We start from the raw sequence: 24,406 nt of genomic DNA on the forward strand, positions 1-24,406 counted from the left end.
GGACTACTCATTTCAGGTCCAAGTGAACTAGCCTTTATACTCACACACATCATCAGTAAGTATTTAAGAATACCGCCTGGTCATTATGGCATAAACAGTCACCAAAGAAAAAGAATGTAAAAGGAACAGAATTTGATACGTCTTGAACATGTGGATTGTGCTTACACAAAGAAGCATTTCCAAACAGAATCTTCAAAGCAAACAGAAGCTGTTTTCTTAAGTTTACGATATATCTCATTACTACATTAAGCTTTTCATAGTTTTAGGATTTTTCAGGTAAATATTCCAAAGCACACTTTTTACCAATAAACCCATTGCTGTGGAGTTGAATTCCAACTCATAGCAACCTTAAAGGACAGAGCAGAACTTCTCCATAGGGTTTCCAAGGAGTGGCTGGTGGATTCGAACTGCCAACCTTTTGGTTAGCAGCCATAGCTCTCAACTACTGCACCACCAGGGCCCCCTTTTACCAATAGCAGATGGAAAATATTATATCCATTTCCTAGCTAAGGCAATTTGAAATTGACAAAAGGAAATTAAGAAAGGTTACACTAAGCCAATGAATGAATGACAGCAATACTGCTGCTAACCTAGTCAGACAGAGAACATTTAAAGAGAATCAAGTTCAATATTTACCTACTTGGAGGAAAGCGGTTTGCTCCAGAAAAATATTTAGTACTGTTTATTTAGTTTCTGTTCAGTCACGTTAAGAACATTGTAAAACCACCACTAAAATAAACTGGACTCAAATTCAACACAATGGCATGTGTTTTTCAACCTATAATTAACACCAAGAAATAGTTCCTTTTGGTTATTAAAATCCTGGGAAGAAATTATAATTACCCCTTCTGGGAACATGGTCTTTAAAGCATGAGTACTTCTGGATAGTCAATTTCTACTCCTCCTATTGATTTTCTAATTTCTTGAAAAGAAACAAGTAAATAAATAAATACTTTAATGGATAGGGGATTTTCATCAGGTTGACTTAAATTAGAAGTTTAAATCAAGTTATTTGACTCTATAAAAAAGTTTATAATACATTATATCAAATTTCATTTTTTTAACTCATTTTATTAAATAAGGTAGGTTCCTTCCACATATAATATGAAGAAAAAAAATTTAATTTTTTCAAAAGTATATCACTTGGCCCAGCAATTCCACTCCTAGGCATTTACTCAAGAGAAATGAAAACATGGCAACACAGACATTTGCACAAGAATGTTCATAGCAGCTTCATTCACGACAGCCAAAACTGGAAACAACCCAAATGTCCATCAACAGGAGAAGGGAAAAACCAAACTGTGATGATTCATACAACAGAATACTACCCAGTAACAAAAAGGAATAAAATTCTGAACAAATCATATGGATGAAACCTATGGAAATTACACTAAAGAAGCTGGACACAAAAGAGTACTATGCTATGCTATATGATTCCATTTTATTAAGTTCTAGAAACCCTGGTGGCACAATGGTTGAGCACTGGGCTGCTAACCAAAAGGTCGCCAGTTGAATCTGCCAGGTGCTCCTTGAAAACTCTATGAGGCAGTTCTACTCTGTCCTATAGGGTCACTATGAGTTGGACTCGATTCAACGGCAATGGGTTTGGTTTTTTTTTGTTGTTGTTTAGAAACACAAAATTAATCTATGATGGAAAAAATCAGAGCAATAGTTGTCTCTGCATAAGCAGTAGGGACTGCTTGTGAAGGAGGCATAAGTGAATTTACTGGGGTGATGCAAAGGTTCTATATCTTGATAGGGGTGAGGGTTACATGGGCATGTCCATTTGTCAAAACAGTACAGTCATGTATGTACATACTATATGTATGTACACTTTACCTTAAAAAAAAAAACTTTAAAAAATAATCCTACGTAGTGAGAGTGAGTGGAGGTGTGAGTAAAGTAGTAATGACAGAATTTTGATCATTGCTGAAGGTGGGTCATGGGTCTGAGCATTCATTATACACACTATTATGTATACTTTGTATATATTTGACATTTTGCAAAATAAAGTTTTAAAATATATATCACTGAAATGTACAATCAAAATTTTTCATAGCCTGAAAATATACCTACCTAAGAAGCTTCTTCTATGAGCAAAGAACATTTTTTAAAATATCCATGGATATCCCCTGTGTCTATGCTTCACATGGAGAATTTAAAATGGAGCTCATTATTTTCTCCAGCTCCCCTCGCCCCCCACCCCCAGCATGTCTCCTACTTAATGGGCCATCAGAGTGAATATGATATGGTTGCCTCAGCTACCACCAACCCCCAAATTAATTCTCCTCTGATCCCTCAAATATTTATTTCTAGCAAATACTGGTGTAGATGGAGAAATCAGAGCTGCATACACTAGAGAAAACTGATTTGACAGCTAGATCTCCATCTTCATCTTTATTCTCACTACTCTCTGAAGACAGTGTTTATAAATTAATGAGAAAATGGATTTTTTTTAATCCTCATCTTTAATGTATAATGCCTTCCAGAAGACCAATTTGGATTTTTTTTAATCTTGCATTTAACTTTTTTTAAAACTCACTTTCTTGTTTCTTGTTTCGATACAAAAAGATATAAAATTTCAGAATAATAAAATCCAGAGAATACTTACCAAAGTCAATGGTCAATTTCTCTACTATTGACTGATAAGGCTCAGTCACATATGAGTCACTAAACAAGTCACTGAAATGTGCTTTATTAGTTTTCTAAATTTTGCCTGAGTAAAGTTTCATAGTTTTTCACAAGGCAAGTCAGAAGACCATACAGAGGCAAAGAATGAACTCAGGCTCAATCACAGTTATTTAAAGGTATAATATGTTAATACCCTTCTAGGTCATAAGAGGATTACAGGTGCATTTGAGCAAAGAATCTTCTCCACAGAAGGTAATGAGTAGACTCAAATACTGCTATCAATCAGTTCTCTACAGTTAGCATATGATAAAAGACTGAATTTAACTAAAATTAAAGATCTAAAATTTATATACTTTATAACTTCTACTTACAAACATTTCTACCTAATTTTATTTTTATATATCCCCTGCTAAAATCCACTCAACAACACACGACGACAAATTCCAAAGAAGAATTTCACAAGATATTAAACAGCATATATCCAGAAAGTGAAAGTGATCCTGATTCATTCAGTCAACAAACCTTTGAGTGCCTCCAGCATACCAAGCACTCCTCTAGGTACTAGAAATATAAGTGAATAAAACTAAGTTTACACCCTCATGGAGCTTACATCCTAGTAAGGGAGACAGGCTTATAAGAATGGTAGAGGATAGTAAGTGCCTCAGAGGAGAATGAATCAGGGAAAGGCTAGAAGGGTGTGCAGATTACTATCTAATAGTAGCTGGTCAGGAAACGTCTCTCAGCTTTCAGTGACATATGAGCAAAACCTGAAGAAAGTGATGTTCCTGAATTCCAGGTAGAAGAAATGGTAAGTGCAAAGGTCCAGGGCCTGAGCCAACATGCAAATTCAAGAAACTGCCAGGCCAATGTGGCTACAGTAGAGCAAGTTAGCCTAAGAGCCATGGGAGCTGAGGGCGGGAGGGGGGATAGGGAGAGATTATCTAGGCCTTTGTAGGCCATTTTAAGGATCTGGGCTTCTAGCATGAGAGAGATGGGAAGCCATTCTGTTATGAGTAGAAATGAACCTATTTTAACATTTTTAAAAGAATCACTCTAGCTGTGTGTGGAGAATAGAAGGTAGAGGAATAAAGGTTGAAGCAAAAAGACCACTTCACTTTAGAGACCACAATGTGCTCAGAGGAATATTTTAACTTTACTTGCTTATAGGCTGTGTTTCATTATACACCTCAATATTCCAATAACTAAGCGAGTGGTCAATGGACTTGCTCTCTTGTTTGCCACTGGCTTGGGGGTCATTTTTTTTCAAGTTTTTACTGTTGTACTTTAAGTGAAAGTTTACAGGTTAGTCTCTCATACAAAAATTTATACATACACTGTTATGTGACCCTAAGGGCTCTTCTTATACTATGACAGCACACTCCTCCCTTCCACCTCTGATTTCCTGTGTCCAATCAACCAGCTCCTGACCCTCTCTGCCTTCTCATCTCACCTCTAGACAGGAGCTGCCCATTTAATCTCATGTATCTACTTGAGCTAGAAGCACTCTTCACAAGTATCATTTTATGTCCCATAGTCCAGTCTAGTCTTTGTTTGAAGAGTTGGCCTCAGGAATGGTTTTAGTTCTGGATTGACAGAGAGTCCGGGGGCCATGCTTTCTGGGGTTCCTCATATCAGTCAGACCATTAAGTCTGATCTTTTTACTAGAATTTGAATTCTGCACGCCACTTTTCTCCTGCTCCATCAGGGACTCTCTGTTGTGTTCCCTGTCTGGGTGGTCATTGGTGGTAGCTGGGCACCATCTAGCTTCTTCTGGTCTCAGAATGATGCAGTCTCTGGTTTATGTGGCCCTTTCTGTCTCTTGAGCTAATACATTCCTTTTAACTTTGGTGTTCTTCATGCTCCTTTACTCCAGGTGGGCTGGGACCAACTGATGCATTTTAGATTGCCACTTGCTAGCTTTTCAGACCCCAGACGCCACTCACCAACATAGCATGCAGAACATTTTCTTAATAAACTTTGTTATACCAATTGACACAGATGTCCCCTGAAAGCACAGCCCCCAGACTTGGGGGTCAGTTTTTGAAAGAGAAGCAAGAATTATCAAATGTTGCTTTTCAGGCTCTAGTTTTAATCTACTGGATACCAAACCAATAAAACCAAACCCATTGCCCTCAAGTCAAATCCGACTCACAGTGATCCTACAGGACAGAGTAGAACTGCCCCACGGGGTTTCCAAGGAGTGGCTGGTAGATTCAAACTGCCGACCTTTTGGTTAGCAGCTGCAGCTCTTAACCACTGTGCCTCCAGGGCTCCAATCTACTGGATACCTACCTACCTACCTACCCGTTGCCGTCAAGTCAATTCCGACTCATAGCGACTCTATAGGACAGAGTAGAGCTACCCCCATAGAGTTTCTGAGGAGCACCAGTGGATTCAAACTGCCGACCTTTTGGTTAGCAGACGTAGCTCTTAACCACTATGCCACCAGGGTTTACAATCTACTGGATAGTGACTACTTTATCATAATTAATCCAAAAGGTAAATAAGACAAAAACTGTTAGTTTCTCAAACAATCACATCCTTTTGGAGAATATCCCCTTACAAAATAGTAGAAAACAAGTATTTTAATTTGGGTACTTGATATGAAAGGTTTCCTATTATTGCAGTTATTCATAACCCTCGTCACAAGGTATGTACACTGTCATAGTCAAAACCCATTTAACTAATATTCCTGAAAGAAGATAAACTGAAATAAAAATATACTGCAAACCATAAAACCATCAACATTCTCACAAACTTCTGTTTCGCAGTTAATTTATGAAATCCCTCTTGTAACGAAGACAGGTTCTGAGTCACTCTCCTATATCAAATTTCCTTAAGTTCTGTGACTAGCATGTCTACAGAAGCCTCACCCAAACCATGTTGTTATCACTTTCAGTTACAAAAACCTGAGGAAAACCACAGAACACTGTTTTCTTTTTCAGGACTTTTATCCACATGTGAGTGTTATTAATTGGTTTTAGAAGGTGTCAGAAACACATGATTTCCTGCACACTTTGGTGATTTCATTCTATGCACAGAGCACTCTGATAAATTAAATCATCCTGGCTGTGTCATTAATTGCAGCTGGCTTGCCTGAGTATTGCTCTTCGATGATGAGCAAGCAATACAAAATAAGGTGCTGATTCCACTCTTTAAGATCTCATTTTCAGCATCCTGTAAAATGTTACTAGGGAGGATTTTAAAACAAAAATGAACGCTACAATATAATTCACTTTGGTTTTGCAGAAACCTAAACCCACTTGCCAGAAATTTGATGGCTATTTTATTTCCAAATAGCAGGCAGTATCTATAGTATTGAAGAGAAACGTAGTGTGGGGTGGGGAGAGGCTATTAAAATGGATATTCCAGCTTTTTGTTTACCAGTAAGAGCTTTAGTGGGACGGGGGTAAGGGGCCTAAGTAGGAACTGTGGGACTTTTACAGCCATATATACTCCAGTCGTATTCCCTCACCTTCACTGAATAGTGTCAAAAATTTGCTTCAATTAAGTTCTACTGACAAGGAGATTTTCTTCTCTGAGGGCAGGCATTTGCTGTTCTAACATCACTCCAGGCTTTATTTTATCCATCCCCCTCTCCTTTTCTCATTCCTTCAATTACAACCTCCTATTTCGTTGTGTTTCAGCTTTTTGTACCGAAGACCTTCTAGCAAACTGCCTTAAATCTTTCCTGGGATAAAAAGAGGCAGAAATAAATCAAAATTTCTTTCTCCAGGTCTAAATTTAAATGCAGCATGTGGGGAGAGATGGTGAAAATGGTGTGTGGGTGTCTACTGCAAGATTTTTCGGTCTCTAGGAGAGAAAAGGATAGAGAACAAAATGCCAAAGGGATTTGAGAAATGCGTGTGTGTGTTTCTGTGTGTCTGTGTGTCCAGTCGTTCCCAGGGCAAAGGGAAGAATTCAGAATTCAGGAAGAAGGGAGGGAGAAGAACAAGATCAATCGAGGCGGTGACCCACCTCCCACCTTTTCCGACCCCTCCCCACCCCACTGCAGTGCTGCTCCGCGCCTCCCAGAAAGCTCGTCGTCCAAGGGCAGATTCCCGACACCACAGCAGGGATGGAGCCCTGGGCAGGCAGTCTGGGAAGATCGGGATTGGGTAGGAATAGGCGATTGGAAGCGACTAGGCTAAGAAAGGGGTGAAGAAGCCAGAGACGCCAGCTAACATCGCTCGCCGAGATGGAAAGGGCCGACTGGCGGGACCTACCTGGAACAGGCGAGGTGGAGGATGCCTCAGGCACCTCTGGCCTCTCCTCCTCAGCCTTCTCCCTCTGCTGCTGCTGCTGCTGCTGCTGCTGCTGCTGCTGGATGAGGCTGAGGTCCGAGCGGCTGAGCTCGGCTCTGGCGGCCGCGGGGACCAGCCGCGCCTTCAGCAGCACCGCGGCCAGGCCAAGGAGCAGAGTGCAGGGGACCGGCCGGCAGAGCCTCGCCATGGCCAAGAGCCAGAGGGCTGCGGCGGCATATTGCGGGGCTCCAGGCGGCGGCGAGCGCCAGGTCTGCGGGCTCCCGGCCGCACCCGCTCTCTCGCTCGTTCCTCCTCGCGTGGTCTGCCTCGTACACCCTCACTGCCAGCGGGCGGAGGATGAGGAGAGGGGAGTATGCATCCTCGGGCACGTGACGCGCGGGGAGGGGCAAGCCTGGCGCCCGCCGCCCTACGCCCGGCGGTCACTCGGGCCTTGACGCTCCGAGGCTACTAGCCAGGCGTGGTGCTGGCGGCACTGTTATGGGTAGAGGCTTTGGAGGATAAACGAGAATGAGAAGACTTTCTGGTAGCCGGTAGACCTTAAGATTGCCCAACCTCTACAGCGGCACCGGAAACCTTTGCAGAAAGTGTAATAAAATTCCCCTCACCTGCCCCCCAAGTACCTTGATTCCTCTGGTACCGCACTTAACCTGGCACTAACGGATCAAGATTTGATTGTTTTAAGCATATGGTAGCCAATCAAAAAATATCTAACACTTTTCAAGTGCACAGGTTTTTATTTCTCCATTTTGGGGGAACTGAGAGGGCAAATCATATTCCATCATTTTGCAATAGAGAGCACAAGAAAAGAAAACATTTTTCTCTGGACCGAATTTCTTTTGATCCCCAGAAAGAGACCCTAAACAGGTATGAGATGTGTCTATCCTCGGAGAGTGGTGCTTTTGTTTATTTAGGGACCTGTAAGTCGTATGAAAAAAAGGGGGGAGGACACACAGTAGCTATTTTCTCGTCCTCTTCTGCCTTACCTGTTGCAGGATACTTTCGCCTTCCGATCCCGCTTTAGCTGTTTTTGGCTAAAGGCTACCCAAACCTTCATTACTCCAGGGTAATGGATCATTAGGAACAAAAAGTTGTTTGATTTACTAGTAGTATTTGTTATTACTATGATCCCCATGTTATAGGTAAGAAAACTGAGAAAACAGAGGTCAAATAACTGATGGAAGAGCATAGACCTAACAGGTGTTGGAGAGCTGAGATTGGATCCCACATATTCTAATTCCAAAGTCAAGGTCTCTTAAATATACAGGCTTTGCTGCATCTGGGCCATCATTGGTTTTACCTAGAAACTAAACTGTGGCTCTCCAGATTTTGACTTCCCTTTTCTGCACAAGTGGGGATTTCTTTCTATTTCATAAAATATTCTTAATTATATTTCGTCTAATTGTAGACTATACTTTTTGTTTGTTCAAACAAATACTTTACTATGTGCTTACTAGTGCCAGCATTTAGTCAGGTGCTTGGAATACATACAATCAACCCCTGCATCTAGGAGCTCACCACCTGGTAGGAGAGAGGAACATATAAAGAAATTATAATCCAATGGATAAACAAACTATGGTACATAAACAATGGAATACTATGCAACAATAAAGAACAATGATGAATCTGTGAACCATCTAACAACATGGATGAATCTGGAGGGCATTATGCTGAGTGAAATAAATCAATCACAAAAGGACAAATACTGTATGAGACCACAATTATAAAAACTCATGAAAAGGTTTACACACAGAAAGAAACAATATTTGATGGTTACGAGGGAGGAGAGGGGTGGGGAGGGAAAAACACTAAACAGACAATAGATAAGTGGTAACTTTGGTGAAGGGTAAGACAGTACACAATTCTGGGAAAGTCAGCACAGCTGGATCAAGGCAAGGTCATGGAAGGTCCATAGACACATCCAAACTCCCTGAGGGACTGAATTACTGGGGTCAGGGCTGGGGACCATGGTCTCAGGGGACATCTAGCTCAATTGGCGTAACAGTTTATAAAGAAAATGTTCTACATCCTACTTTGGTGAGTAGCGTCTGAGGTCTTAAAAGCTTGTGAGCAGCCAGCGAAGATACTCCACTGGTCCCAACCAGTCTGGAGCAACAGAGAATGAAGAAAACCAGAGAGAAAAGGGAAAGATTGTCCAAACGACTAATGGACCACAACTACCACAGCCTCCACCAGACTGAGTCCAGCACAACTAGATGGTGCCTGGCTACCACCACTGACTGCTCTGACAGGGATCACAATAGAGGATCCCAGACAGAGCTGGAGAAAAATGTAGAGCAAAATTCAAACTCACAAAAAAAAGACCAGACTTACTGGTCTGACAGAGACTGGAAAAACCCCAAGAGTATGGACCCCAACACCCTTTTTACTAACTATGAAGTCACTCCTAAGGTTTACCTTTCAGCCAAAGATTGTTGCTGTTGTTAGGAGCTGCTGAGTGGGTTCTATCTCATAGCGACCCTGTGTACAATAGAACGAAACACTGCCTGGTCCTGAGCCATCCTCACAGTGGTTGTTATGCCTGAGCCATTGTTGCAGCCACTACATCACAGGCCCACAAAACGAGACTAAATGGGCACACCAGCCCAGGGGCAAGGATTAGAAGGCAGGAGAAGACAGGAAAGCTGGTAATGGGGAATGCAAGGTCAAGAAGGGGAGAGTTTTGACACATCATGGGGTTGGCAACCAATGTTATAAAACAATATGTGTATCAATTGTTTAATGAGAAACTATTTTTTTCTGTAAACCTTCATCTAAAACACAATTTAAAAAAAGAAAGAAATTATAATTCATGCATAAAATTGGAAGAAATTAACTATCTGGTTTATGGAAGGGGTCTATGAAACCCCAGATATTTAAGGGGTGGGGTAGTTAAAAGAGAATAAGAGCTCCACAGACAGGAACAACCAGGTCGTCTAAACAGTGGTATAGTGTGTGTGTGAAACAGGGATTCAACCTGGTTCGTTCTGGTTCAAACCCTGCTAAGAATTTGCATTTCCACCCCAGATGTACTGAATCAGAATCTACAGTTTAATAAGATCTCCAGGTGATGCTTATGTATAATCAATTCTGAGAACCACTTCTCTACTAGGGGTTCTCAGAACTGGTCCGTAATGAGCAGCATTAGCATCGCCTGGGAACTTTTTAGAAATGCAAATTCTCAGCAGTAGTTTGACCTGGAAGTGGTTCAAAGCCCTGGTGTGAAATCTCAAAGGTGTGTTATAGCATAGTGTGCTTGGAAAACCATGAGCAATGATTGCAATAGAAGGGAGTGGCAGTGTTTTAGATTGAAAAGAAGAGTAAGGACCAGGTGGTCATCATCATAATTGTACTAGCAAACACTTCTACAGCACTGTGTTCCAGGTGCTGTTCAAGCATTTTACATATGTTAACTCCTGTAATAAACTTGGATGCTAAGTGTTATGATTGAATTGTATCCCTCAAAATACGTGTTGTAAATCCTAACCCCTGTACCTGTGAAAGGAGCCCTGCTGGCACAGTGGTTAAGAGCTCAGCTGCTAATCAAAAGGTTGGAAGTTTGAATCCACCAGCTGCTCTTGGGGAGAAAGTGGCAGTCTGCTTCTGTAAAGATTACAGCCTTGGAAATCCCAGTGGGGCAGTTCTACCCTGTCCTATAGGGTTGTTACGCTATGAGTGGGAATTGACTCGATGGCAATGGATTTTGGGTATACCTACGGATGTAATCCGATTTGGGAATAGGGTTTTCTTTGCTATGTTAATGAGGCCATATCAGTGCAGAGTGTGGCTTAAATCTACCCACTTCTGAGATATGAGGAGATTAGGCACAGAGAAGAAGCACAAACGAGGGGAAAATGCTTACCACATGGAGATAGACAAGGAATCAAGGAATGCTGGATCTATAGAAACTGAAGGACATCTTCCCCCAGAAGAGAGCCTTCCCCTAGAGACAGTATCAATTCACACTTCTAGCCTCCTAAAAAGGAGTGGAATTGACAGCAATGGGTTTGGTTTTTGGTTTGGTAGTGCAGTGGTTAAGTGCTTGGCTGCTAACCCAACGGTTACTGAAGGTGGTTGGTTCAAACCCACTAGCGGCTCCTCAGGAGAATAGACCTGGAGATCTGCTCTGCTCTTGTAAAGAGTACAGCCTAGGAAACCTATGGGGCAGTTCTACTGTCATACAGGCTCACTGAGTCAGAATCAACTTGACAGCACACAAGAAGCCTCCTAAACTGTAAGAAAATACATTTCTGCTCTTTAAAATCACCCATTTATACTATTCCTGTTATAGCAGCACTAGATAACTAAGATGCTAAGGAACTTGAAATTTACAGTGCAAGTGATTATAAACTAGTGAAAGAAATTTAGCAGGCAGAGAAGATACTTGTTACTGTCACGCTTTTTAGAAGGATTACTTCACTAGCAGTATGGAGGATGGATTAGCAGGGGATGGATTGGATGAGGCCTGATTAGAGGTGTCTGCAAAAGCCCATGAGGAGATGTCCAAGGCCTGTGAGCCTAAAAAGGAGAAGTCAGGACATTCACCATGTAGGGCTAGAACCAACAGAGATGCTTGATTGATTGGGAAGGAGAAGGGGGAGATGGGTGCGTCTAATGAGGCACCCAAATTGCCAGATTGAAATTTGGGGTGGTTGCTTATGACATTATCAAGATTAACTCGTGATACAGACTAAAAAATGGGTCTGGAGTGATGGTCCATGGCTTCTTCAATTGTAGTCTCTGTGTATGAGATAGCATAATGGGAATGTGATCTGACTAGGACATCATCCCATTGATCATCATGGTTGATTCAGTTCATTTGACTGATTGGATGATGTCCCTTTCCACTCTCACCATTCTTACACGTGTCCCTCCCAACGTTTCCAACTTGCTGGAAAAGAAAAAACTTCTCAGGAGTGGAAAATTATTCTTTGGTGAAGGGTAGGAAGATAGTACCTGTAGAACCCATAAAGTAATAATAACAATAAAGAGGATTTTTCATACATTATGTCATGACATCCTCACAGCAACTCTGCAACATAGCTATCATTATCCTACTTAGCAAATGGCAATACTGAAGCTCAGTCAGAGAGTCTACAATAACGGTATGGAAATTTACCCTTCTGCATTGTTTGAAACTTTTACCATGAGCTTGTACTGATTTTTAAACAAAAAAGAAACAATGTGAAACACATAATTATTTGGAAGATAAATGCTAAAGTGAACACCATTATTCCATCACTGCTTTCCCTCGCCAGTGTGAGCAGGAGCTATTGGGGGAAGGGAAATTTCTGAGCTGAATGCAGCGAGCCTTAACTTGTCTCCTCAAGCTGTTTTTATTTCGTTTTCTTCCAAGTTACATCTGCTCCTGGAGAGAAGAAAGGAGAAAATGGAAATAGTTCCAAAAACCTGACTGGCAGATCAGAAACAAACTAACACTGCCAGGATTTCAGTAGTCCTGCCTCATGGTGGCCAAGTTATCTTTAACATATTAGAGCTGCTCTTCTTGGAGGCAAAGCCCCTGATTGATGATCCCCAGTAAACAGAGTACATGAAATTCTTCAGCACTATGGACTATTTAAAGAGATAACAAGATTCCTCAATCAAGAGAGCTTAAATGGTTTAATAATGCTCCATTATGCATATCTAAATAGCTTATGCTTAATTTCTGCACAATATACAGAAGCTATATTATCTGATGCAATCTGGGCTAGTAGTTGGTGAATTTAAAGAGTTGGTTTTAAAGTCAAGTGAGATAAAAATCAGTGTATCTTATATGTCTTAAATCCCTATTTTACCTTTAAGTAAATGTATATTTGTTCACCAACCATGATGAAAACAAGGATTTTTCTTTGTCTATCAGTCAACCCATATCCCAGGGTTTAGGGTCATAAACCACAGTTAAAATGCACCATGATTTACAGTTTTAGTTTAAGTTGAAAGAGTTCTTAAAGACAAGCAATTTGAGTGCCAAGTCCTTCTGGATATTTTCTTTTTCCAAATATTTAAAATTTTCTCACTCACACCTAATTTGATAGCCATCTCTCTGTTTCTCTTGCTAAAGTCCTTGTTAAGCTGAAGTCCTTTATATTCTTTCACAAGCATTTAACTTAGTTTTAACAGAAAAACACACTTCTTTCACACTCATATTCCATCCATTCCTTGTTAACAACTTTGTGAATAAACATAACTAACTTTTGGCACACGCAAACCGCTAGGGTCAAAAACAAAGGACATATAAGGTGTAGCCTGCTAACTGCATCAGCCTCAGATATCCGTTGGTGTTTTACAAAAGAATGGAAAACGTCAGGAAGTTATTTTCAGGTTCATGATCCATGATAAGGTTTCATGCTGAATACAGTATAATCATTAATGTTAGAAATTCATTTTATAAAAATACTGCAAGAACATCAAAAAGCAAAGTATAATACCGCACATATATTATACTTCGTTTTTAAGGATCTTAAAAATACAGGAGGAATCCTTGGGTGGCGCCAAAGGTTAAGCGCCCAACTACTAACTGTAAAGGTTGGAAGCTGGAACCCACCCAGAGGTGTCTCGGAAGATCTGCTTCTGAGAGGTCACAGCCTTTCACACCCTCTGGACGGCAGCCCTACTCTGCAACCCATGGGGTCATTGTAAGTAACAATTGACTGGAGGGAAAGTGATTTGGTTTTGTTTTTTATTAAGAATACACAAAGGTTCAACGTCTAAAAGTTTGAATGTTACAGCAGATTTTCCCTGAACTAAAAAATTATAAAATCCTTCATTATTCAATGTCTTTTAGAAAACTTTTAAACACTGCATTGACAGCATGTTTTTTACAGGTTCTTTAATTTTGCTCCTTTCTTCCCTTCTCCCCGCCCCCAATGAAAAATAGCCAATCATCTTACATCCAATGAATATCTGATCAATACCAAAATTTTGCCGTTTTTGTCATACCTAATGATGTCAATCTTTGTTTATAAGTACAATCAGCACTGTCTTTTTTTCATTTCCCATTCAGTTTAATGAAATGACAAAGACAAATTTTTTCAAGTTAATATAAATACTGCTGTACGAAGATGCTGCTGCTGATAAAATTAAACTGTCTTTGTCTCTCAAAGAGGACCTCATTGTGATGGTAAAACATGTCTTCAACTGAAGCCTAAAATCCTGAATTTGTATAAAAATGCAGATTATGCCTGTATTTATTTTTTTTAAGCAACAACAAGGGTTAGTATGCCTTCATAGTTGAGGGGTGGGAAAGAAGAGTATAAATTCAAAACTCTCAAAAGATAGTGAACAAAAAACAACTGCTATTTAATACTAACTGAATGAGAAAACTGTTAACAAAATGTCATGTTTGTGCTAATCCATATCCTTCCAGGGTAACTTTTACAGGACATTGCTGGTAACGAATAGTTCTTCTGGCAACAATACAAAAATGATCACTTTCTACTCAATGGAAAGCAAACATACTAGACTTTCTATGAAGAGATATTTTATTTAAAAATTTTCATTAATAAAAATGGATTTCCATAGTAATATTTACACATGTATTTTATTGTTAATTTTAAATTTTATTTGGAACTAAAATCAGAGTGCTTTTCAACAAATGAATCTCACTTTTGAGAGTATAAGCTTTCTTGGATAAAACAGACTTAGAAAAAAACAACCTATTGATATCTTATTCAAAAAGACACTATAATTCACCAATCTGTTGCCAGAAAGTTATGAAATGCTTTCCTGAAAAGTATCATGCTTTATTTGAACAAATATTTTCATCTATGAATTTATTTTAATAAACTATAAGACGTATCTGCATTATTTTTCTGTCACTTTGTATTATTAAAGGTATGTGGTTATGTACTAGAATTGCAGATGTGTAAAAAAACAAGCTGTAAAGTGGCAAGTGTTCATTTTTGGAGTCACCTAATAAGGTAAAAATAATAAAGGTTAGTTAGTTTAATAAAATTTAGAATAATTCAGTTTGTTTAGAATCAAGGATTGTTGTATTTCAAGCAAGTACATATTTACCTTTCTAAGGATATATTTTAATGGTAGGTTTTTTGATCTTTTTGTGTTTCCTTTCTTCCAATGACTAACACTCTTAAATTCAGACTATTAGAGAGGTGTGTCATCTTGTTCAGGTCACGTTTTAGTGCATTGTTACTGGCTAATGTGATTACAAAGCAAAACAAAACATTATAGAAGGAAAGTACAAAGATCATACTCAAAAGTGGCATCATATGCTCAATTTTATTGTATAGTTACAAGTTACACACTGAAAAGTCAGAAGAACACTGTACCAGTTTTCACTAACCCAAATCAAGTTAGCAAATGACAAATTTTAGAATACACTCAATTTATGTTTCACCCAATGTGGGTGATCACAAGAGAAGCTAAACAAAGAAAACTACTTTCTATGTCACTTAGGTACCATATTAATTTGCTACACACAGCTTCCAAGTTACCTTAAGATATCTGAAAGTGTTTCAAAACTGGTAGGGGATAGTTTACATTCAAACTCAAAATGCAGAATGGACCTTTTAGGGGTAAACAATGTCACTTGTATATCCACAGCAGAATCACTCCCTCCTGCAAAAGCTAAAACAAAAACAAAAAAACAAAACAAAGAAAAAAAAACTAACAAGTTCCATTTAGATTAGGTTTACTAGATTAACAATGACTTTGAAATTATCTAAGTTTGCTTACATTGTTATATTGCACGAGAACAATGACAACAAAAATAAAAGATTCAGTACCTATCCCAATAAGTTCATTACGTATCAGAAATTACCATGAAATACATATTGTATGCTGCATGTCCATAGGTTCATCTTTGAAACTAGCCTACCAATAAGTTAAAAGGGATGCTCTCCAAAACACTGAGTATTAGGGTCATTTCATTTCTTTTTTAATCCTGTATTCAATTTGCAAATTTTGTACTTTTTTTCTTATTGATAAAACTACTACATATAGAAGATATCCAAGAGTACAAACAAGGTGACTCTGAGATAGGCAATGGTCACACACAGATCTTCCAAGAATGATTTACTCTTCCCCAGCTCAGCACAACATTCTGCAGCATAAGAACGTCTATCAACTCACAAATTCTGCTTGACGCAAACCAGCTGATCTGTTACATATTATAATTTGCCACATAAATCTCTCTCAGGGTCATGACTCAATATCAGAAACTTTTGAGTCTCTTATAGAAGCCAGTGTAATTTTTTTTTACTAATATTTGAATTTTCTCCTTACATAAATATAAATTAATGTTAATAAGAATTTACTGTGAATACGGTTTATAACAGGCAGAATTATGGCAATAATATTTTGATTGTTTTACACTTTGGAATCATTAAGAATTTAATCAGAATTACAATAATAATCAACCATAAAAGAGAGGTAAAGGGAAGAGAAGGAAATAATGACCCTCATACAAATTTTTATCAAAATATGAATTCTCAAGGGCCTATATATGTAAAAAAAATCAGTATCAATATTTCTTATCAAAATCCAATACTTTTTATATTCTGTAGTTCATTCATATGCGTTTTTAAAACTGACTCAGTTTGTAAGAACTTTACACTTTAAAATGGATTTTAATTCTTAATAAATCACAAACATGGTGATATTTTAAATATTGGGAGAGTAAATACATATTTTTCGTAGGACTTTTTTTTATATATTTTAATCAAATACATTTCACGTGCTACTTTAGGGTAAAAAGCATCTCAACATTTTCCCAAACATATTCCTCAAAGAGTTGGCTTTCAAATTATACTTCTACCATATTTTTACAGAGATATAATTTTTCATTTTTTGGAAAGAAAAATCCAAATCATTGCTTAAAGTTACATTTTCTTTGCAACTAGGGTCACATAACAATATCTGTATAAATTTTTGTATGAGAAATTAACTTGAGCTGTAAACTTTCACCTAAAGCACAATAAATTAAAAAAAATTTTTTTTCTAAAGGCGATTTAAAACATCATGTTAATTTCCAATTACGACATCCTTCAGACCCTCATACAAGATTATATCTTGAGCTACAGGTCATAAAAGGAATAGACTGGAAAAGCAAATACTAACATTTTTGTCAGAGAGTGAATAGCTACCCAACATATATTTTCAGGAATGAATGCTACTAGGTGGGAAAACAGATGAAAGTTGTTATAGATCAACTTAGTGGTTGTATGTACTTGCCCCTAAGCTAAAAATAGTTTTTCTTAAACTGTAAAGTTATTGGTAATAAAAATACTTATTGCATATGATCTTTTAAGCTACTAATAAAATCTATACTCCAAAATTCATAAATTTTGAAATGTACTAAATCTAAATATAGAGTCTGGTTAATGTTCTAACTTGCATAACTCACCTAAATGTGCTTCTATTTTATGATTAAATTCTCAAGATTGGTTTATGCACTTGTGCAGGGAATTATAATACAAGGCATGACAAGATAAATGTCAATTATTTTTAAAACACAGAAAAATAGTCAATTATTTAAGGGAAATATTTATCATTGCCTAATGAGGACAGTAGTTAAAAAGCTATTAAACTCTTGGTTTCCAATGCACATCATGATGTAATTGCACAAAAATAGGGATAATTGATAGTCATCCCCAGGCCTTGAGAAACTGTGAATAAATCACATTTTCCTTTAGAAGATTCACCACCCTACAGGCATATAAAATTATAACTTGCCAACTACACTGCTTTTAATAAAGATCTTAGAAAAGTAGTTTCTGTTAACAAACCCAAGAAAGCTTTAAAATGTTTTCAGTAACAAGCTGCTTTTAAAAATACCTTTTAAAAGTCACTTTGATAGCTGAGACTGGTTTTATATATTACCTTGCTTAAACTGAGGTAACAGCTATGTGATTAGCATTATGCTACTGCTAGAAGTAAACCAATGAGCTACTTTAAGAGTTTTGGTTCCAAGCATTTCTCATGGGGTGGGAGGGTAGAGGGATTGCGGGAGGGTTCCCGTAAGTTGTAAAGATTCCTCATTGATCTTGACCCGTTCTCAATTACAGTTTTGGAAATACAAGGAAGAATACATATAAAGGAGGAAAATAAATTAATCCCAACTAAAAACTCTAATCTAAGAACGTACTACTAACAAGCAACTATATCAAAGAACTACAAACATAGTCTTTTAATTAAAATGCTTTCTTTTTTCTATTGTAAATAGCCAGAACAAAACAATGGAATAGATGTTATTTTGGAAGTGATTTCCAACCCCATATGGCTTTAAGTGTCTTGATGTTTAGCTGAAATTAAACTATTATACAAAGGAAGTGTTTTTGATAATAGAACTAAGTTTTAAGCACCTAGAACTTTAATTTTATAAGTTAATAAAATAGGTTGAGGATTAAATATAAATAAAAATTTAATAGCATGTACCAAATTTCCATATTAAAACAAACGATTGTACCTTTGTTATTTAAGAAAGGAATTTTGATGGAATCATGCATTTTAAAAAACAGTTCTATCATGTAGGTGATATTAAAACCCACGTTCATGCAGCTATAAAGTCTTTAGTAGCTTGAAGAGTCAATTGTAGTGTAATGTGTACTAATGTTAAGTACTTGCACAAAAGATATGGATGCTAAGGTCCAAATCTGGATTGCTTTAAAATAATGACAATAATAAACAACAAAATCCAACATACTAAATAAGAAACAGTAATTTTAAGAGGTCCTATTTTATATCAAGTAGTAACTCAGGCACTACCTATCTTATATACATTGAATAAGAACTATCACTTGAAATTTTATCATTTAAATAACTAAAAACACTAGTCAGTTGATGCGGATTAAATGTATGTCAGAACTTATTTATAAAGAAAAGGCTGACAAATATTGCTCTCATTTTGTGGTTAACACCAATGGTCATCAACAGCAGTACAGCTGTGGAATTTTATTCCTCATGAAGGAAATTTAAATCTGTAATGAAGTTGGTAATTCTAATGGGTCAGGATGTAGGATAAATTAAAAATCACAGTTAAGTTTCAGAGTTTCCTTCGCCATTTTCTTGAGGTTGAAGCTGTTCCCTTTCTTGTTCTTCTTGGGGTGGCCGAACACGTTTAAAAAAGCCCATCTGTCGGTTGAAGAAAAATAAACATTATTGCCTTATCAGTAAAGAAAATTAAAAATACTTTTGAGTGACTATGTTAGAACCATGAAAATTTAAGGGACAGTACAATTTCTCTTGCTTTAAGTAATAAGTAATGCCCATGATGAATCAACATTATACGACCCTTGCTTCCTTATCCTTCTTTCTTTTCCTTCTCCCTCTCCCTCCTTCTCTCCTTCCCTTTCTTCCATCCTTCCTAGTTCCATTACTTACCCTGTACATTACAAACACCAAAACAGCCAGTAACAACAATCCTGCTAGAACTGCTAAAATGATCACCCACACAGGCACAGGCATGGGTGCTGGCTGAATGCCCCAGGTGACATTAGTGGTAACCTGTTGGGGAAAAAACACTTCTGAGTTTTAAAAACCATTCATTCACTTATTCAACAAGTATTTGAGTGCTACTATCCTGCATTCTAATGGTTTTCAGGTGACTTTCCTTTTTAGCATATAATTTAGTGATCATATATTTGATAACAAAAGCAAGCACACATAAAACTCCCCATAGTAGGTTAATTTCTGATTGCCTCTGAAATGATTGTTAAGTACTCTAAACCAGTTTATGATGTATTGACTTTATTTTTAATTCTCAAATTGAAGATCTTCAAAATGTCTCCACTTGTAGTTCATTTCCAACTTTCTAACTTTGTGGGGGAAACTTTAGAAATTTAGAATTTTTCCCACAAAATTTCAGCATATACTAAGAGATCCTACACACAGGACACGATGGTAAAACAAAAGCTCTAGTTTTAATAATTCCATGGTGGAAGTAAAGTAATAACATTAAAGTAGGTAATAATCCTATCAAATAACTCAATTTTAAAAAATTATCAGAATAGCTAAACTGCCATTATTTTTTAAACAATGAAGCATCTAAGGTGTTTGAACTGAGTGTATTTATTCCACTTCCACAAATAAATGACTTACTAATGTTGAGTTGAAGATATCCTCAATTGGTAGGTTCTTATACGGAAACTCTATGACATTAAATGAAGCAGATGACTTCATGGAATATGAGTGATTCTGGTTTTCCTTCTGTATGGAAATAACAATGAGATGATTTTCTAAATGCCAGGACTTTTTTATTTCTTTGAAAAAGTGGATCAGCTTTTAATGCTGCCTCTGTCCACTTACATTCATAAAGGTCTCGGTCCACAGGAGAGACTTCACATACAGGATCGCACTCTTTCCTCTATCTAGTCGCCCAACCTGGCAGACGATCTTCAAGCATTCGGCGATTCCACAGCCCTTCCAAAACAAATTCTTTTACTTTCATGAAAAGATCATTCTATCATCTCTTCAAACTTAAACATTTCAAAATTAGGCATTTTATTCTTTTCATGTGAAGGCCAAAGGAATTTAAAGACATGACCCAGGTTCTCTTGTCTTATGGGAATAATGCCTAAAAGGAACAGGCTAAGAGTTGAGACTATGAATCCTTTTTCTTATGAAGGGGTTGGGGTTTTAATGTGGTTTGTTCTAAATCTATAATGTCTATATAATACTAAAAGATTCATTTTTATGGCTAGAACTCAACATTCTTTAGGCAAACCCAGAGCATGGTGATTTTAGTAAGACATGAAAAGCAGATCACAATGTCCCTGTGGAAAATAAAAAGTGAATTTTTAACTGTTGATAAATAACTGGTCCATGTTAGCCCTACAGTAATAACCACATGGCATGCTGATGGCCTCTGCCACATTCAATGTTTTTCGAAGTGATCTGAAGGCAGGCAAGCAAAAGAAACAAATATGCACCACCTCCTACGTGCCAGTCAAATTGTACTAGACATGTCACATGCGAACACCTCACAACAATGTTATTCTTTAAGTGGTAACCATCATTTGACGAAAAAATTAAAGCTCAGAGAGATTAGCAAATGGATCAATGTTATTGAGGAAATAACTGGAGAAACAGAGTGAAATTCAGAGATGTCTGATAAAGCATGTGTTGTTTCTACTAAACCATAATAACTCTATCAAATTTGCAAATATCACAAATCTAAGAGTGATAATCAATTTGTTTTAAAAATCAAGGTTTTACAAGTTTTCAAAAGGCTGAGACAATGGACTGTAACCAATAAATCTACCAATATAAAGTATAAGGAATTTTAAACCTCAGAGCAATGTAATAATAGAATAGGTTGCTTTGTTATAAAGTCTCCGTCACTAGACGTATTTAAGTAGATACTAGTTAACAGTTAAGGAGCCCAGGTGGCAAGGTGGTTAAGCACTTGGCTGCTAAATGAAAGGTTGGAAGTTCAAACCCAGCAGCCACTCTGCAGGAGAAAGATGTGGCAGTCTGCTTCCATAAAGATTACAGCCTTGGAAACCCTATGGGGCAGTTCAACTCTCTTCTATAGGGTTGCCAGGGATTGAAATCGACTCTACGATACTCAACAGTTAACAGTTCATCAGACCTGTTTTATAGGGTAAGTTGGACTAAATAACTTGCTTCTAAAGTCTACTCTATCTTTCATATTCATTCATTCAAAAATGAGTGCTCAATCAATTCATTACACAGATATTTACTCAGTCCCAGGCATTGTTCCAGATGCTGGAGATAGAGTTGTAACTAAAAGAAGTCCCTGCCTCTAGAAAAACTGTTTATTAGTGACTACCAGAGGCTAAGGGGAGGGGGAATGGAGAGTCATTACTTAAGGGGAACTGAGTTTCTGTTTTAAGAGCTTGGCTGCTAACCAAAAGGTTGGCAGTTTGAATCCACCAGCTGCTCCTTGGAAACACTATGGAGCAGTTTTACTCTGTCTTATAGTGTTGTTGTGAGTTGGAATCGACTTGACAGCAACGGGTTTAGTTTTCTGGAATTTCTGTTTAGGGAGATAAAAATCATTTGGAAATAGACAGTGGTGATGGCTATACAATACAGTGCATGTAATTAATGTCACTAAATTGCACACTTAAAGATGGTTAAAATGGCAAATGTTTTACTATAAACTGACCTCTGAGCACTGCTTCTGCTGTGTCCCAAAGGTTCTGGTAGGATGTGTTTTCATTCTCATTTGATTCTATGAATTTCTTTATTCCATCCTTAATTTCTTCTATAACCCAGTAGTTTTTGAGCAAAATGTTGTTCAGTTTCTATGTGTTTGATTTTTTTCCCTTGCTTTTTCTGTTATTGATTTCTACTTTTATGGCTTTGTAGTCAGAAAAAATACTTTGTAATATTTAAATGCTTTGGATTCTGTTAAGGCTTCCTTTATGGCCTAATACGTGGCCTATTCTGGAGAATGTTCCATGTGTGTTGGAAAAGAAAGTATACTTAGCTGCTGTTGGGTGGAGTATTCGGTATACGTCCATGAGATCAAGTTGGTTGACCGGGCATTTAGATCTTCTGTGTCTTTCCTGAGCTTCTTTCTGGATGTTCTGTCCCTCACTGAAAGTGGTGTGTTGAAGTATCCTATTATTGTGGAGCTGTCTATCTCTCTTTCCAATGCTGTTAGAGTTTGTTTTATGTATTTTGGAGCCCTGTTGTTGGGTGCGTAAATATTTATTATGGTTATGTCCTCCTGGTGTATTGACCTTTTAATCATTATATAGTGTCTTTCCTGATCTTTTGTGGTGGATTTTACTTTAAAATCTATTTTGTCAGAGATTAATGTTGCCAGTCCTGCTCTTTTTTGAGTGTTGTTTGCTTGATATATTTTTTCCACCCTTTGAGTTTTATTTTGTTTGTCTTTAACTCTAAGGTGTGTCTCCTGTAGGCAGCATATATACAGATCCTGGTTTTTTAACCATTCAGCCACTCTCTGTCTCTTTATTGGTGCATTTAGTCCATTTACATTCAGTGTAATTATTGATAGGTTTGCGTTCAGTGCTGTCATTTTGATGTCTTTTTTTGTGCATTGTTGGCAATTTCTTTGTTCCACTTAATTTTCTGTGCTGAGTCATTTTTCTTTATTATTTTTTTCATCTTTTTCATTGTTGCTGATTTTGTATTTGCTGAGACTTTGTTTTTCTTGTTTGTTACTTTGATGTGTAGGGTTGTTAGTTTCCTTTGTGGTTACCTTAATATTTACCCTTATTTTTCTAAGTTTAAACCAGTCTTTTATTTCTTTATATTACCTTGACTTCCTCTCCAAATGAAAAATCTATGACTACATTTTTTAGTCCCTCTTTTTTGTTTTAATGTTGTCTAAATTGGCAAATGTTTTGAAATATAAATTTTACCACAGTAAAATTTTTTTAAAAATTTCAAAATCCCTGTCCTCATATAGCTTATACTGTAGCACACATACATACATATATATATGGGGAATAACTGAGGGAGGAAGATAATGAAAAAATTAAAATACATGTGTAATAATATAAGCCATATTTGCTTTGTTTACTATACTAGATACTGAGTATGCAACCCAGCCCTTGCTTCTGCCTTCCCCTTCAGCAGGAACCAATCATTCCCCAGCTACTGGAATTACTGGCTGCTGAGGGCTTATAGCTGAATGCCTGGGGGGAACTGTTCTCACCCAAACAGAGCTGCCTACCCCAAAAGTTAGTCCTTCCCTGGAAACAGACGCAGCTAATGAATGGTTGGTATGGGGGAACCAACGGCTGAGTCCCATACCTTAGTTTGGGACAACGCTGAAGGGCCATCCTAGCGCCTGTGTTCCCTATGGAGTCAGCTGAGACCTTTGTTAGAACTATATCACAGTTCAACTTCTCTATGCCCATTCCTGCTTCTTCCCTCACTCGTGATGCCCTCACTCATGATGTTCTTGCATGCCATCAAGTCAACTCTGACTGATAGTGACCCTAACAGGGTTTTCTAAGCTGTAATCATTATGGGAGAGGATTGTCAGGTATTTTCTCCCATGGAGAGGCTGGTGGGTTCACACCACTGGCTGCTCAGTTAGCAGTCAAGCACTTAACCATTGTGCCACCAGGGCTCCTTTCCTTCACCCATACTCCACAATAAATCTCCTGCATATAAATCCCTGCTTCAGAGTCTGTTCCCAGGAAACTGCTGCTACTAGAAGTGGTCCTAGGAAGCAGACCTTTTAGATCCGCATTACCTGCCAGGTGGCAGCTGGCAACGAGGACCCCATCACTGGTGGCAGGTGAAGTACTGAGTCCCAGGCAGGTTGTAATGGTGCAACTGTTAACACAGTTCAAAACCTGGGACAGGGAAACCTTATAGACAGTAGGGAATGTACTGTTGGGTGTAGATTGGTGGGAGGCAAGATTTAATAATTTTTTTTTTAATTGATGTAATTAAATGAAGTTTACATTTCAAGTTAGTCTCCCATACAGAATTTTTTTTTTTTTAACATACATTGTTATGAGACCCCAACCGCTCACCCCATTCTGCGACAGCACACTCCTCCCCTCCGCCCCTGATTCCCCATGAACATTCAACCAGCTCCT

The 24,406-nt window shown here is 37.8% G+C and overlaps 2 protein-coding genes across 5 annotated transcripts in view; both read right to left on the minus strand.

Moving 5' to 3' along the window:
- The window catches only part of FAM171B (family with sequence similarity 171 member B), an 89,842-nt gene extending 82,648 nt beyond the window's left edge, over positions 1-7,194 (minus strand). The window contains exon 1 of the mRNA XM_004385597.2: positions 6,858-7,194. Within this exon, the coding sequence (XP_004385654.1) occupies positions 6,858-7,083 (226 nt within the window). The 5' untranslated portion in view covers positions 7,084-7,194. The remainder of the gene's footprint in view (positions 1-6,857) is intronic.
- Positions 7,195-13,748: 6,554 nt separating this feature from the next.
- ITGAV (integrin subunit alpha V) overlaps positions 13,749-24,406 on the minus strand; it is a 97,989-nt gene continuing 87,331 nt past the window's right edge. For all 4 annotated transcript variants that reach the window (XM_004385598.2, XM_023739899.1, XM_023739901.1 and 1 more), the window contains 4 exons: positions 20,160-20,273; positions 19,953-20,060; positions 19,236-19,358; positions 13,749-18,986 (listed from right to left, as the gene is read on the minus strand). In XM_004385598.2, coding sequence (XP_004385655.1) covers positions 18,891-18,986; positions 19,236-19,358; positions 19,953-20,060; positions 20,160-20,273 — 441 coding nt within the window. In that variant the 3' untranslated portion in view covers positions 13,749-18,890. The remainder of the gene's footprint in view (positions 18,987-19,235; positions 19,359-19,952; positions 20,061-20,159; positions 20,274-24,406) is intronic.

The sequence above is a fragment of the Trichechus manatus genome, unplaced genomic scaffold (assembly GCF_000243295.1).
Source record: "Trichechus manatus latirostris isolate Lorelei unplaced genomic scaffold, TriManLat1.0 scaffold00142, whole genome shotgun sequence".
Classification (NCBI taxonomy): Eukaryota; Metazoa; Chordata; class Mammalia; order Sirenia; family Trichechidae; genus Trichechus; species Trichechus manatus.